The 17,093-nt window shown below is 42.2% G+C and overlaps 1 protein-coding gene across 1 annotated transcript; it reads left to right on the plus strand.

Annotated features, from left to right (window-relative positions):
* Positions 1-1,410: 1,410 nt before the first annotated feature.
* On the plus strand, positions 1,411-12,356 carry emilin3b (elastin microfibril interfacer 3b). The gene is made up of 5 exons (XM_030770055.1): positions 1,411-1,589; positions 8,383-8,505; positions 9,562-9,875; positions 10,154-10,692; positions 11,070-12,356. The coding sequence occupies exons 1-5, from the start codon at positions 1,411-1,413 to the stop codon at positions 12,354-12,356; spliced, it is 2,442 nt and encodes an 813-aa protein (XP_030625915.1).
* Positions 12,357-17,093: the final 4,737 nt, after the last annotated feature.

Raw genomic sequence — 17,093 nt, forward strand, 5'->3', positions numbered from 1 at the left:
GTGATAAACTTTTGCTTCTTGATCATGCTTCACACAAATTTCTGGGTGTTTGAGTGTTTCTTCATTGGCTGGATGACCTCTTCTCTTCAACCGTATTTATGTCTGAAGTGAGTTAGTCCACAGTCAAAGTTCCTCGGTATCCTATCTTTGGTATCTCCAAGAGAGTCATCAGTTGACCTCAGAGTGATACACAGGGGAATTTTTATGAATGCGCAGACATGAGAAAAGAGTTAAAGGTCAGAGGTCAGGAGTGGCGTAGTTACTCAGCCTCAGGGATGCTGAGGAGTCAGCTCATTGTCTCAGCACGCTCACAGCTGATGCTATAATCGCAACTCCTTGCTGCTGTTACGCTGATAAATGTTCAGTTCTTTGAGAAAGAGAGAGAGACAGAAAGAGAGAGACAGAGAGAGAGAGAGAGGGAGAAAGAGAGAGAGAGAGAGAGAGAGAGAGAGAGGGAGAGAGAGAGAGAAGTAAAAAATAAAAATGAATATAGATGGATGGAAACTGCACCTCTGTTAATATGGGACAGGGCAGGAGGAAATTTCTTTGAGTGCCTTTGGAGGGTAGGGGGGGTGACAGTCCATAGTTATTTCTTTTTGTAAGATTAGAGAAAGAACAGAGAGAGAGAGAGAGAGAGAGAGAGAGAGAGAGAGAGAGAGTAAAAGTAAGAGAGAGAGAGAAAGAGGGGGGCTTGTTTCCCTCTGGTGTCCCCTTTTGGATTACATTTCAAGGCAGAGGCTGGGGAGGGATATGCAAATGTGCCAGCACTGGCTGCCTGCCCCCCTTTCAGAAGACTGTAGAAGGCTGCTGCTCACAGGCAAAACCACAGTTGGTCCAGAGAGCCCAGACTGCAGGGCTATTCAGCCACCAGCTGCAGTGGTACATGTAGCTGTGGTCTTTCAACTGCCACTTTGTTTTTGATTCTCTCTCTCTATCTCTATCTCTGTCTTTCTCTCTCCCTCTCTGTCTTTCTCTATCTCTCCCTCTGTCTCTCTGTTTCTCTCTCTATCTCTGTCTCTCTCCTTCTATCTTCCCCATTACACCTTTGCATTCTCCCCCTCCCAATCTCTTCTCCTTCTCTACCCAGCTCTTCCCCCTCTTCTTCTATGTTTCTCCTTCTATACTCCTTCTTAAAGGACTGCTGGGGTTTCGAGGGGGAAGGATGATGCCAGAGCAGATGTTTAGACTTCAGGTCTTCTTTACGACCAACTGAAGGACTCAACACTTCAGAGACCTCTGGGGACTCAACAAGAAAAACAAACTTCTTGACCACAGGACCTTAAAGTACAGCTTTTTCATTTTTCCTCTTTTTTTTTGTTCTCCCTTTCGCTTCATCAGTCCTTCTCCTCTTAAGCTTTATGGTTTTTCGGTGAGAGTTTTTTCAGTGGTTTTTCTCCTGTCAGTTAAAAGATGAGGACAGCACTCATGGTAGTGGCTTTACAGCCAGTTATATTTGGGGTGATTTTGTCTTTAGTTGATGCCAAAGGAACTTTCTATGGAACCCCTTTCTATGGAAGTCACAGATACAACCTCTTCAAATCTGGATCCAGTCCTAACTACAATCCTGGAAAGCCTATGAATCGCCACAAGTAAGTAAACATCAACTCAGCATGAACATTAGTAAAGAAACGTGCTTTCCATCATCAGATCCCAGGAGCACTCTGTTTCCAAAAAGGAAAGGCAGAGAGAAGGTCTGATGATGTAAATCAGTGGGCTTGTGAGAGATCGGGCAGATATATTACTTGCAGTTTGCATTTTGTTTCAGTTTAAAAAATCCTCTAGTGACGCAAAGCCTTTCTATCATTGCTATCATTGGTCCTTAACCATACAGTTCCAAAACACTTGTAACACAAACCACAGCAATGCGGGAAGATAATCATAAAGGAAGAAATATTGAAGGGTGCTTAATTCTCACCAATTATACATTCTTCGAAATGAAAGAGAGCTTTGTGCTCACATTTAGCCAATGAATTGAGGTAGTCGTGCGTTAAGAAGTCAGAGAGAGGTGGAGGACTCAGTTGGTATCCTGGATATTGTGGGTTGAATCCTGACTTAGGCAATGACTTGTGGTTCATTTCACTAAACGTAATCACTAATCAAACACATTGCATGTAGACGTAGACTGTAACAACTGCATTCACATTACGGACAGTGACAAGAAGAATGTGTAAACGGATGCGGTGCCAGCATAGAGCTGTTGTTTTGCTATCTCTCTCTCTCTCTCCGTTCCTCTCTGCTCCTCTACGCATTCCTACCGCACAGTCATTGTCCAGGCAATTAGTTAATAATGCATTAATCCCTGGCAGTCTTTGTTTGTGTGCAACATGGTTTTCTGCCTCAAAACATTCAAACAGACCAATCATAGGACAGCTCAAAAAACGTGCGGCATCCGCAAGGCTAATACGGTTTTAAGTACGTTGTAGCACACAAGTTGAGTCCTATCCTATTTTCTCCTTGTTTTTTTTTTTTTCTCTTTCTTTTGCATGGCTTGCTCCTAGAGCTGGATCTTTCCGGACAGCTCCCTAGCTACCTGCTGCTCAGCCACTGCCCCCATGGCGATTCTCCTTCACTCCTCCCAGCGCGACAGGTTGACTTGATGGGCTTTACCCTTATAGGCACACATTCCACACCCAACCATGTTTTATTAAATCCTTTGTCTTTCACAATCTGCGTATTCAGCGTGTGCACAGACAAATCACTGATGCAAAACACGCTGAGTGTTGGAAATGTGACGCAGCAGATTTGGATTAATGTTTTTTTGGGGTTTTTTTTGCACTTTAGTTACAGTTGGAATTCCTCTGGGCCATTCGTGAACCCGCTGACCCCCAATACAGAAAGATGTGTTGTGTTTTGCCATCTTTGTGTATTCTGCTTCGTCGTATATTCGCACGTTTGTATTAGAGACAAATGTGTGAGAGAGATTTGAAATAATGTTTTTCTTAATCAATGTTAGTGTCTTATGCTTTGTTTAGATTCCAAGTGCCATAGTTCTGCATTATTTAGTACAAATAACCCTAACCCTAACCCTAACCCTAAGACTGATCCATAAACTTTGACCCAGCTAGCCCCATAGAGCTTTTGTATGAGTTTGTCCGTTATATGTGTGAGTGTTACTAGGTGCCTTTTAACAGTGGGGTCACAACGTTACCTTGGCTTGAGTGGAGCTCAGGGAAACTTCAGGTAAGTAGTGTTGGAAAGGCAACTTGCTGTCTAAGGGATTTCAGTGGATTGGCAGCAAATGATTGGTTTCGCGTCGGGCGTTAAACCGTTTGTCTAAAAGTCATCCGGAATTCATGTGAGAAAATATGATACAAAGATTATGATACAGTAGAAATGTCATTTAGTTCAGCTATTGGTTGGATAGATGCACTTTCAGTTTTTTATGGGCCCTTCCGGTAGGGATTCTTCAGTCAGCACAAGACTCATGGCAAACTGTGTGGACTATAGTGGCCAAAAATTGAATCTCACCCCAAGACGCAGACCATTTAAAGCCCTCATGTTCACAGCTGTACCTACTACAGATTCCCCTGATCCCATTTCATCTCTCTATATCTATAAAGTCGGTTTTTAACGTCTGTATATGAATTGCGTGGAAAGACTTTTTTTTTTACCATTGTGCACAATAAGTCTACAGCGATAAAGAATAAAAGGTCTTACACGCATATCACATATAGATAAAAGGGGGGAAAGATGGGATAAGATTTGCTTTTGGCTTTGAGCATTTGAATATCTTACCTGGGCGACTGTCCACGAAAAACACGAAAGTTTCAGACAGTTGCCTTCCTTGTCATGTCGTGGCAGAGCAATTTGCTCACTTCTCTGTCAATTTGAACTTAACAGTGTTAGTCTTGGTAGTGCTGTGTTGTGTTTTCTTGAATTTTATAGCAAGGAACTGGATCACATTGTTTGTGAAGTCCTGTTATTTATTTATTTATTTAAAGTTTCATTCATTAGTGGATTAACAGCCCTTCCTCATGTATTGAAGCAGAATGACATCGGAGAGAAAGAGAGGCAGCACCTTGTGGATGTAAAACAAATAAATAGCCCATGAGACAAAGTCATTTCCAAAAAGTCTGGCAGTTGTTTCGCTCATAGATCTGATCACATACTGCCAATGGGGGAAATGACTCACCACTGTTCTCTGCTTTTCCAGTGGCTCCACAGGAGTACACCGTGTCTGCACGTGAAAGACATTTCTGCACGTTGCCTCAGGATTGGTCAGCAGTTACAGTCTGGAGAGGGGGGCTAAAGGTTGCAAGTCGGCTTTTAGGGAGTGCGTGTCTGTAAAGGTCACCGGAGACCTGTTGAACCCTAAAGGTTAGGTCATTGTAAAGCCCATTCATTTCTCTCAGTCCTCCTAAGGGAGAGTAACTGCTCTCTGAAACATGTAATTATGACGAACGGTTCCCGCTGACAGCCGTGTGAAAGTCACGGAGAATGGCATTGTAACTGCGAAACGTCATGTGAACCGACACGCTAGTACAAATTACGCGGGTTACATTTCTACACTCAGAGAACTGTCCAGCTCAGATTACAAGGAAAAAAGGGGGCTAATACGACCTAATTGAGGTAAACATGATTTGACATTGTGCAGATTGTCTTAACAGACCTGTGCAGCCGTTCATTGAGCATCCATTACATTTTTCCCCTAAGCTCACTAAATAGGCCAATTTGATGCACTTATTCAGAGACAGATGGGCGGTATATTTATCCTGTATGGCATACTGTACGTAAAGAGGGCAGATGACAGCCACAAAGAATTATGTATAAAGAGAGATTGTTGAATCGCTGTACCAGCTAAGGTAACTCTATAAATAAACAAGGCCTTAGTCTTTTCTTTGCCCTGTTGAGAAGAATTTTTTGAACGCGTGTTTAATTGCTCTGTCAACTTTAATCACTCTGTTTAGTTTAATTTGTGTAACTTATATTGTGTGTTTTATCCTAGTCTTTACTCAATTTATTTTAGACTTAGTAAACCTATTTTTTTTCACCTTACTGTATTGCAGCCGGGCTGCACAAAAAAATCAATTTAATTTTACTTACACAATAAGAATAAAGCAAACTGAAATGAGTATTTACATGATTAATCTCTCAATGCGTAACATTAAGATTCAAGCATATTTAAATGCCTAGCCATTATTTATGTTTTATTTTCAGATAAGGAAAGCTTTTTTTTGTCAAACGGATACTCCCTCTGTTGTTTTAGACAGCTCAATGCGCAGGCTGCACAGTTCTCTGACAGTACAATGTTCATGATCTCAGTTAATTTATGACTAAAAACAGAGCGGTATGGTAACCATACTTTACATCAAAAGTCTCTTTTTACTGCCATGCATTTCTGAAAAGCCATCAGAGCTGGTCTGGTGCTGTAATTCTGTATTTATGTTTTAAGCAGATCTAAGCTTGGTCCAGACAAGGATCGTTTTCCATGAGTGAAGAGGCTCCTCTTTCTGTCTAATGGCCCTGAAAAAGTCACTCATTCCAGGGGTCCATACCATAGCTTCTGTATTTATATTGACAGTAATGATCCACACTAGAGCAAGCCTGCTGACCTGGCCTTGGCCTGAGAGAGAGAGAGAGAGAGAGAGAGAGAGGAAGAGAGAGAGAGAGAGAGAGAGAGAGAGAGAGAGAGAGAGAGAGAGAGGAAGAGAGAGAGAGAGAGAACGAGAGAGAGAGAGGAAGAGAGAGAGAGAGAGTGGGAGAGGAGAGAGAGAAAGGCAGGGATGACAGCATGTCTGTACTCCTTTGAATCTCAGTGTAACCTACCAGTGCCCTGTCAATCTCTCATGACTGGATGGCCATTTAAAAAAAAATTCAAAGAATGCACAAATGGCATCATTAAAATCCCAAGACAAATCCTGACAGAGCTAAAGAGCTATACTGGCTTAGAGTAGACCCTCTCTGTTCTCTCTCAGCAATCAGTCATCCAGGTTACATTATGGACCACCACAGGTGAAACTATCAGTGCCTTAATGTTACCAGTGCAGTTTCTGTTGAAGAGAAGAAAGGAGTGAGATATGTAGAATGAGAGAGAGAGACAGAGAGAGAGAGAGAGAAAAGAAAATGGACGATAGAGAATAAGGTGAGCTGTTTGTGTGAATAACAGACTGGGAGGTGTATCTTGAAAAAATATTTGAAGAAATTTTCTTTTACTCTTGGGACAGTCAAAGGAGATTTGGTGACCGTAACGCAATCCTGAAAATATTTACAGTAGGAACAGAGCCGAGAGAAGCTAAGAGAGAAAAATGCTAATGTTTTGGATGAGAGTGTTAGAAGGCCCAGAGAAGTGTGTAGTGTTTTCCACACCTTGTGTGAAAGGGGTAAGATGAGGGGTTGGAATAGTCTGTTTGGTGTAGACTGATGCCTCTCATCTGTTTCAGTAGTACCAGCGATCAGGGGAATTATAACAGTGACCTGTGCTTTTTTTCCCCACTGCCAAAGCAATTCATCCTTTGAAGAACCACAGCTGAAAAACATCTCTACCACCCACTCCAAAGCAGATGCGCACACACACACACACACACACACACACACACACACACACACACACACACACACACACACTCAAACCCACACTTACATTCTCACATATTGTCTCACATATTGTCTCACATTGTCACACATTGTTTTATGGTCTCTAAGCTCATGCTGTGTGGTCTCACTGGTGGTTGGGAGGTCCTTGGCCGTGTTTGTGTTCCTAACGTGTCTTCTGTGATCCTCTAAACAGAGCTCAGACCCACTCAGGGAGTTTCCTTCTTCTCTTAAAAATCCTGACAACGTGTTAATTTGTCTTTCTGTGTTCGACTGACGTTCTGTGTAATAGCATACTGCAAGACTGGATTTAGGCTTAGAGAGACAGAGGGGGAGTGAGAGGGAGTGTAGTTTAACTTTCATTGAGTCGTCTCTGTTCTGCGGTTCCCATCATTGCTCCAGACACCTGCTCGTATTAAATATCACACGCAAAAATCCAAATGTCATTGGCAGACGTGTTTTGAACGGGAATGGGGTAGAAGGAGGGGGTGGGAATGTGAGGAGGGGTGGGGGGGGGGCTGGTTGACAGTCTTTGTGTTAAACATCTGGACACCTTAACGCAGAGCTTTGTTTGAGTGGGAAAAGTCACTCATGTTTCCCACATGTGCACATGACAAACAATAGTCTGTTTTTCTCTCCTTTGGCCCCACCCCCACCTTGTATACTAACTCATTCAGCTGTCAATCACTTACATCCCATACAGGAAAATCAAGTAGCAAGTCTCCCAAATGAAACAGACAGCAGATTGTAAAGTTCATTTATAATGCTGATAAAGTCTAGATTTATGGTTAGGAAATCGCACGAATGAGGGCCACTCAGGGCTTACTACATTATTTTAAAACCCAGTAATAGTGTCATGCTTCTCTTTACTCTCTGAGATGGATAACTTACACCTCACAATGATACAGTTATCACCGGTGAGTGAAACTATACAAGAGGTTATTTCATGGGTACTGACAGGTTAAATGAGTTGAACAGCTTACAGATGTCAGAAGTCATATTTTGGTGCTGTCAGTTTCAGTGAGAGGTGACTGTTTTTTTTTTTCATTCCCTCTGCGTCATAAACCATTGATTTGTCACAGATATGTGACCTGTAGTGTCTTGATGAATGGCCAGATTGGGTTATAACTCATATGAGTACTTGGCTCTGGTTTGACACATTGGCACCGGGTCATGTCATGAGAGCTGAATGAAAGGAGCTCTGTCACAAGCCAACTCCCCAGGGTGACTCATAAGTGCTCGGTAAATAAAGAAGGGTAAAGTTTACCAAAACTGACCAGAGGTTCCTGACAATGAGTGGTGATTCAGAATCTGAAGCGTCTCACCTCAGCGTGCGTTCTATTTGCCAGATGTGCACGCTTGCAGAATGTTTGACATTTTTCTGTCAAAAGAAAATCTAAACTTTTATTTTGTTTCTTTTACTCAAAACAGGGGGTTTCAGCACATCAGACGTGCTGCTCGTCCAGTTTGAAATTTCAGCAACGTCTCGGAAACATGCATGGTTTTATGAGTACCAAAGCCAAGTAATGTTGAGCAGTTGCTATAGTTGCACTTCAGATTAAGAATATGAGTTAATCTGTTTTGGGAAAGTCGCAGGGGACAGAATGAAGGCTGCGTTGGACAGAGGCGGCATTGGCGGAACCCTATTTGAAATGTTCCTTGTGAAGCACAGCTGTGTATTTAGATCTGTCTCATTTAACACAGGCTGTGAGGCACAATCCCATCAGGGCCATTTATTGGCTAGGCTTCTGATGGACTTCCTGTTATTCACTGTTCTTTTCTTCACTCCCTCTGTCATGTCTGTCTGACTCTTACTCCATCTGTCTCTCTTTCTCTCTCTCCCTCTAACAGAAACTACTGTGCCTATGTTGTCCAGAAGAACATCTCTTGCACAATGCAAGATGGGATGGCTACTTACGTCAAAGCAGAATACACCACTAAATGCGTATGGGGACAGAAATGCCCAGTTCTCACGTAAGTACTAAACAAGAGAAGAAAACAATAACAACAGAAAGAAGTAGAACAAGTAAAACAAAAGTGAAATAATGTCCATTGTACATGTGAAAACCTGATGTGGGTCCCCACATGGCCCGTTAAAGCTTACAGTATATTTACAAATACATATTTGCCCTCAACTGTAAGACCAACAGTGCCTGTCTGATAATAAGATAATAATGGGGAGAATAACATCATAATTCAACCCTACATGGGTGGATATAACATATGAAAATCAACAAACTGAAGTTCATTCGTTTTCAATGTATATTTTTTCTGAATGATTTTCATCAATGAATATTTAAGGATGTGTTTCTTTTGTAGAAAGTTTTGCTGAGTTGAAATTATGTGCTACACAGCTTTGTGTAGCAGTGCTGCCCTCTTGTGGTACAAAACCTTATACTGAGAGAAAATGCATGTTGTGTTAGCAATCAAGTTAGTATTTCAATTGTACATAGTTTCTTTTTAAATGCATCTTGTTTGTCAACATTTGACAACAATTGAGTTTGTCACCATCACACCATTCTTCCTTGGAAAAAAAGAAAAAAATGTCTGCGGATTTATATCAAGACAGTGCAGACAAATTATGTAATCTCAGTTTTCAAAGAGATCATAAACCATCACATTTGGCATTGATCTCAGGTGCGCATCTACATCTAAGGCTCTCCCTATAATGAGTCAGGCTTAGTGATGTGATAAAAAAAGCAAAGTAAAAAAACACCATCATCAAATTTCAGCTTCAAATGAGACAGGACTGGGTGTGTATATTCCTTTTAAACCTGGGAAGTGGATTTTGAGGCTGGTGTCATGAAAAGGCGAAAGTCTAGAGGACATCTGACCATGAGCATCTCTCATTCCACAAACTCCTATAATCTCGTAATCTCTCTTGAAATCCCCTAATCCACACAAAATCTCCTAATGCCCCCTCAGAGATGTAATCCCGTCATTGCCTCATATAAGAATAAATAGATAATGATGAGCAGGCTCCACATACATCATATCATTGACATCAAATGCCCTTCTCTGTCTGAACAGGTATCGCACCTTCCACAAACCCACGTACAAAGTGGGCTACAAGACTGTCACTGAGCTGGAGTGGCGTTGTTGCCCTGGTTATGCTGGAGAAAACTGTTTTGATGGGCCCACCTCACTCCCAGATACCATGATGCCTCCTTTCAAAGGTGCTCTTCCCAGGCTGGGAATGAAGGGCTTCCCTCGGGGCCACCCCAAGGTGCCTCCAGATCACAGATTTATCCCCGGAGGGAACCTGGAACCGGGCAAGCCTTTTCCTGACCACAAACCTATCCCCACTGGCCAATTTCCATCCGGTGGCCCAAAATTTAATTATGGTGAGCCAAAGATTATCCACTCATGCAATCTGTTCAGGAAGCATGATTTGATTACTTGTGCTAACCCTAGCTGTAACCTTAGCTGTGATGAAAAAATATTTTTGAATGGAGAAATATATGAAGTACATTACTGATGGCCAGAATTGTAGATAAAGCTCCCTTTTCATTCTCCTGCTCCTCTACTCTTTTTTTTATCCCATGCTGCCCATCATCTCCATCATCCTCCTCTCTTCTCTTACATTATATAATATTAAACCGTTCCTCCTCTTTTCCTGCAGGTCCTAAACCTGGAATATCAGGGGAACGTTTAGATCGGATGGAGGAGGACCTCAGGAGGCTGTCTCAGAGTCTGGAGACCCTGAATGGGATGGTTGCTGGTCTGGAGGATCGTCTACGCGTCTCCTTACGTGAGGACACCAACAAGATGCTAACTTCGCTCCTCAGTGGCGTCCCCCGTCTCCCTGACTCCTCCGTGGGCTTCGGGTTGATCCCTGAAGGTACACCAAGCGGTCTGGACGGGGCTGATGGCTTCCCTGGGTTTGGAGAGCTGGTGGGGAAAGTGACAGAGGTGAAGGATGAGCTGAGAGTGAAGAGCGACATGCTGGATGAGATCCAGGGCATGGTGCTGGGCCATGATGGTCAGCTGAAGAGGCTGATGGAGGTGGCTTTGGGGCGGCCCGTGCCTGGAGGTGTCAACCCCAAAGTTCTGGAGGAGATGCTGGACAACAGGCTGGCTGGAGTGAAAGCAGAGATACTGGATGGCTTTGAAAAGAGGATGACTGGTCTTGAGAGCCACTGTGATGAACGCATTGGTCAGGTAGGGCAGGCAAAAAAAAATTTACATCCTCTTCTTACTAAGCTTGTTCCTTATGAGAAAGTAGTGCGTAGTATAAAAATAATAATGGACAGAGTCCACAAGTGAGGGGAAGTTGTTTTTTTCCCAACAATTATACAGAAATTCTGTCTTTGCACATACTAAAAGACATCTTTGATCCATGCGATAAATACAGTTGGTCTGAACTTGTGTACATAATTAGAATTCGTCTACTTTCATGTTCATTATAGCTGTCTGTCAGTGCTGAAGGTGAAAACTGTTTACTGGAATGCTGTCTACTGTGAAGTATCCGCAAACTTTGTTTTTTTTTGTCTGTGTAGTTTTTACTATGAATGAATGACTGTGTTCTGGTCCTGCAGGTGCAGGAGCATTGCCATAAGGAGCACATGACTGGTCAGGAACAGATGCAACAGTCTCTGGATGGAAGAGAAACGGGTCTGAGGAAGGAGCTAGGTGATCTGCAGGCTCAGATTCAGGGTCTGACTCTGACCGACAGTTGCTGCGGCCAAGTCAACAGCCTTTCCCAGCGTGTGCTGCTGCTGGAGGAGTCTGTTAAAGGTTTGACCGAGTCCCAGAGGCAGCTACAGGTAGCCTTGAGTGACCAGACCCTCCACGTGGAGACCCTGCTGGACACACGGCTCGTGGACGTGGAGGGGAGGATCAACGCCACGGATGGGCGTGGCCCAGAGGATCTAGACTCTCTGGATGGATTTAAGGCTCTGATTGATGAAAAGCTAAGGACCCTTGAGGAGCGACTGTTTGTTGCTGTGGAGGAACTGAGCAATGCCACTGCTCCAGCCCTCCTGGAGGGCCATGTGGTGCCTGCTCTGGAAACAGAGATCGAGAATGTACGTCGGCGGGTGGAGGCTGACTTGGATGGCGTACAGAAACAGCTGACCGATCTGGAGCTCCTCTGCACCTCATCCTGTTCACCCTCTCCAACAGCCGATGGTGAGCTTCTCCAGTCGGGGATGGACCAATGTCAAGACGTGGAGAAGAAAGTGTCTAATCGCCTGGATGTCCACAGTGGCATGCTGGATCAACTGAATGGCACACTACAGGGTCTGCTCACCCGATTGTCCGAAGAAGGTGAATCCGAATCTATCCACGGAGAGATAACGTTGCTCAAAGTCAACGTAAACTCCGTAAACCGTACCCTTAAGGGCCTCCGTGACTCCGTCAGCCTGTTTGCTCGAGAGATGGGTCACGCCAACTCTACCTGGCAACAACGAGAGCATCAGCTGGCCAACCAGATCCAGGGCATCACGGAGCTGGTGGGCCAACAGGCCTCCATGCTTGGGGCTGGGGAACGCAGACTCATCCAACTGAAGGGGGAGCTCCAAAGCTTGAGGCGTAGGCTGGCTGGAGAGCTCCAGGGCTGTCGGAGCACTGCGTTGGGGGTGCAAAGGGAGGTGATGGGAGTGGAGAGCCGCGTGGCTCAGGTGGAGGGCCAGTGCAGCAGCCTGGGTGAGCTGGCGGATGACCTGGAGAGAATCCGAAATGAGTTGGAGAGGTACTCAGACAGCTTCCTCTTGCGGGTAAATGGCACACTGACCAGTCATTCTCATCAGCTGGCTGAGCTGAAGGACGGACTCAAAGACTGCCTGAGTAAGACAGACCCCACAGCACAACGGGGTGACCAGTAGCTCATCAGCTACAGAGACATGTGGCCCCCTCCCCCATTCGCCCCCCCCCCTGCCCCAAAGTTGTAAAAATTAGCAATTTTTCTTGTTTTTCTGCTTGTTTTATGTTTCTTTCAACAGGGCATTTTCTACACCTTTTTTTCATTTTCACATCATATGATGATTTAATATCTGACTTTTTAACTTATATGAAGAAAAAAGTGACTGCATTATTATGTGTGTAGGGATTGGTGGAATGGCATAAAGAGTATCAAAGTGAATCGCTAACAAGCTGCTACGGGTTCTTCCTGGCTTGTACAGTCCACTAAAGTTCAATTCTCCTTTTTTCAAATTACTGTATGTCAACTTGACAGGTGCTAAAGTTTTTGTAAACTTTTTTTTATTTGTAAAACAAATTTGTACTTTTTTATGTTGTCATTTTTTTTTCTTGAGAGATTATTATTTTTCCATAGCTACAAGACATGAGAATGGAAAATTTCATGTGTAATTTTATGAGAAACTGATTCCTTTGTCATAGTTATGGATTTTCGTGGTTGGGAAGCGTCTGAGAGTTGCCAGTAGGTGTCAGGAAAAACTCATAAGTCAAATAAATAAATAATAAGCAATATGTTAGTGCAAAGTATAATCAAACCTGGTACATTTTTTGCCCATATTGAATTACATGACTTTTCAGTGGTTGGAGTGAGGCTGGAAAACAACTTGTGCTTGATAAAAGAATTTGATAAAGCAACAGAGACGTCATTATTGTTGTTATTTTTCTTTGGTGTATCAGATTGTTTTTTTTTATTTTTTATTAATAATTATAATGAATGTGATGTGCATCTAAACACATGCTGAAGCTCTTTAGAGGACTGTGCATGGTGCAGGGGGTCTTGGCTGGGGCCTCGGAGACGTCCCTGAGTGGCGTAGATCGTGTTCCCTCCGGGGATGCAATCAGGATCACAACAAGGAGACAGGGAATTTCTGCCTTTCAACTCTGTATGGTGCCAGCTCAGTGAATCTGTGGAGCTAAAAAAATGTGTTTACGGACATGTAGATGTCCAGATACTGATGAAATAGGAACTGATGGATTTTTTTTGTTGTTGGTTGTTTTTTGCTTTCCGTTTCCTTTCACTGGTTTTCTGGAGGGAAATGGGCCATTGCAGTAGATAAGGGATACACAGGATATGAGCAGAGAATGAAAGCTCTTCTCTCTTTTCATTTTAGGCACTGATTAAGATGCAATAGGAGAGCAAAGGGGGGAGTATGGAAGCTGCTGATAACAGCTGCCCAATCCTAAGTGTCACAGCACTCAAGCTTGGAAGTGAGTGTGTGTGTGTGTGTGCGTGTGTGTGTCCATGTGCATGAGCCACTTGCTTCATGTTGTTTGTGTGTGTGTGTGTGTGTGTGTGTGTGTCTGCATGAGCCACTTGCTTCACGTTGCTTGTGTGTGTGTGCAAGTGTGGCTGTACATCACAGCCTCTTCTTGCTTATACTTCTTCCCCTTTGTGGCAGATTCAGATGCTGATTCTGATTAGCAGCATATGTTCATTCAAATTAAACATTTACACTATAAACTAATGCTTCAGGACCAATAAGATAAATAAATGAAGATAAACAGCCAGATTTTCAAATCTCAAGAGCATATATCAAAAAGAGGAATGTGAGTCAATAATTTAAGATATGACACTGTTCTGTGACATAGAGTGGAAGAGGAAATGGTTGGCATCTTGACTCCTCTTTGCTGAATGTCTACTAACAGACTAGTATTGTTCTGGGCTGGCTGAAAGACAGTGGCAGAGCAGTTAGAGAAAGCCAGTCTTTGATTCTGCCCCTAAAAATATCCAATGTCCTACAGGGGAGAGAAAAAAAAAATCCCTCTGCACTTTACATCGCTACTCATCTGGTACATTTCAGCTGACAGCTGGACGACAGCAAAGCTGCACCACCACAAAGAAGGCATTTGAGAGGGAGCAGTGACTGGCTATAGTCAAAAGAGGGGAAAAAAACCCCAAAACAAAAAACATTTGAATGGTATTTGCTAAGCTGATTTTTTAACCGTTCCAAATAAATGAATGATTTTAATGTCCAAATTTTACAAATCCCATTTGATCTCCTTTTTAAGATTATCAAGACTAATGCATGTAATACACATTTTTTTTTATGTGTGTGCGTGTTGGGGGGTGGGGGGTAGAAAAATATTATTCAGCTATTATTGCCCATGGGGCTTGTTAGGTTGCTTCCAGACAAGAACCGTTGCTGTGTCTCCCTCCTCCTTATTCTTCCCATCTTTGTCTCTCCATGTTTAAACATCTATCTGACAAATGCAAACAGACAAAATCTCAAGGCATGAGTCCTAATTTTTAGTGAAGAAGAAGTATTACTGATGTAGAGAAAGCAACGTCTGCTGTATGCTATTGCGCTCTCTGCTGCTGGGTTGCTGTTGGAGAGGTATGGTTAACCACTCACCTTTGCATGCAATGCAAACTGGTAGGCAAAATGAAAAAAGAGTGTGGGTGGCCAATGTATGGTTACTGAGAACTGTAAAACATTTCACAGGAAATGAGAATGAATTGAGTCCATGGAGAGCAAATGAACACAGTACAGTATGAAAAATATGACTGAAAAGTTCATTTTATTGGTGTATTTCAATGATGATAAAAAAAAAAACCTCACTTCATCATACAAATTTTCTATAATTCAAGATATGCAGATACACTATCACAAACAGTAAGGCTGACAAACATTGTACATGTGGCAGATGGCTTCAGTTCAAGGAGATGAGAGCTCCTTACAATCACAAAGGATATGATTTTAATCTATACATTTATATATTTGTTGGATTCATAAAAAGACACTTTAAAGAGTTTGGAGTTGGCTGTAGAGTTTGGTTTGGTTTGGTTTGCCCATACACTTAACAAGCATTTTGGCTAATGTCGTGCACGCCACTGAGGGCTTCTACTTCGGGTTTTGCTGTCACATAGAAAAGAGATTAACTAGCACAAATGACCTAGCTTCTGAATATGTTACAAAGCAAAGTTCCAGTTGGTCAGAAGCCCAAAACAGCTGTTTTTGGAAAAGCGACAGGGCTTGTTTTCATGAAAACAAACAGGCATGTGGCATTCATGGGCATTCACAAATAGTTCCAAATCAACCCCTAACACACCCCTCCAAATCCTTTTTTTTTTCAAAATTAAGCTACCATCTGTAGTGATTTTATTGTTATTATTGTTATTTTTTAAATCTCTTCTTTTAAAACAGACTACACTTTTTATGTACAAGTGAAGTTTAATAATTTTGGAGTTTAAATAGATTTATATAAAAAAAATAATAATTAAAAAAAACAACAACAATAAATTAAAGAGATTTAAGGCTGCCAGTCAGTCAGGGTTTTCCCTTCATATTGACTGGTTCAGAATGTTCTAGATATCTTGGCTCTTGTAAAATGGAGCCTGGTAATGCTCAGGATCTGAGACATTAAGGGTCTGTAGTCGACAACAGGGCGAACTATTCCCCTTCTCTGCAAATATGATTCAACATTATAAACTATTTCCATTACTTTATTGATGGAGCTGTTTCAGTCTTGCTCTTGGACTGGTGGATATGCAATTTTATCACTGGCTGTTGGCAGAACATTAGATGTCAAAGCATCCTAAGGCTTCAGCTCTTCTGAGGAAAGTTCGGCCCTGCCCAACACAGAAAATCTTTACTATTAACTCTAACATACTGAACTAAAAACAAGAACACTACTAAATATGGTGGAGAAAAGAACACACCACTCACAAAAGGGGATAAACAAAGACCTTCCCAAAATTGGCAGGTATAGCCATTTCAATCAAACATACAGAGAGAAAGGTAGTTACTCTAATTTGCTTTGATCACAAATCCCACTAAGCACATGCAATAGGCTTTGGAAAAAACAAAAACAAAAACAAAGAACATCATTCAAGTTAAAAAAAGCCAACAATAATGAACAAACAAAAAAACTCTTACCAAGCTAGATTCTTATCTGGCAATAAATCACGTGATTATGTCCCTCAAGCAGGGGTGCCATGACAGCACAGCGCCACTGCTTTAGAGACCAGCACCATTTGATTATCAGTTAGAGTAAGAGTGGGATGCTTAGTGTATCAAAGTGACCACAAGCTCTGATGAGAGTCCTTATCTCTCTGGAGTCATCATTTGAAATGCTTTTTTTCCCCCTCAGTCTAGACAACAAGGATGCCGCAAATGTCCTCTCTCTCTCTCTCTCTCATTATTATTATTATTATTATTATTATTGTTATTATTTTAACAAATTCAATCTCATATCACAACTACATGAACCAGTGCGTTAATTTTTTTTTTTTTAAACATATCAAATCTGACATGAGTTACAGTAGCTGATCTATCTTCTCCTTCAACATTTCAACTATTGAAAAAAACAAAACAAAAACCAAAAATTAGAAACACGAAAACCAAACAAAAAAAAAATCATCCACAAAAAATTAAATAAATAAGAGGTCCAGCCTCTGTTCTGATACTATGGGAAAATTTTGCTTCTTCTGTAATTTTTGCCTACATGCTCATCCCCAAGCACAAGTTAAGACAAGGCTAAATTCAACATTTAGCAAAAGGTCTTGTTCTAGTGAAGGCTTGGGGCTAAGGTGGGAAACTGGGGAGGGAGCCAATTTTTGTGTCAACTGGGGAGTGTGTGTGTGTGTGTGTGTGTGTGTGTGTGGGGTGGGTTTTCAAAAAAAAAAAAAAAAAAGGAAAAGCAGT

Source organism: Chanos chanos, chromosome 3, assembly GCF_902362185.1.
Source record: "Chanos chanos chromosome 3, fChaCha1.1, whole genome shotgun sequence".
Taxonomy (NCBI): domain Eukaryota; kingdom Metazoa; phylum Chordata; class Actinopteri; order Gonorynchiformes; family Chanidae; genus Chanos; species Chanos chanos.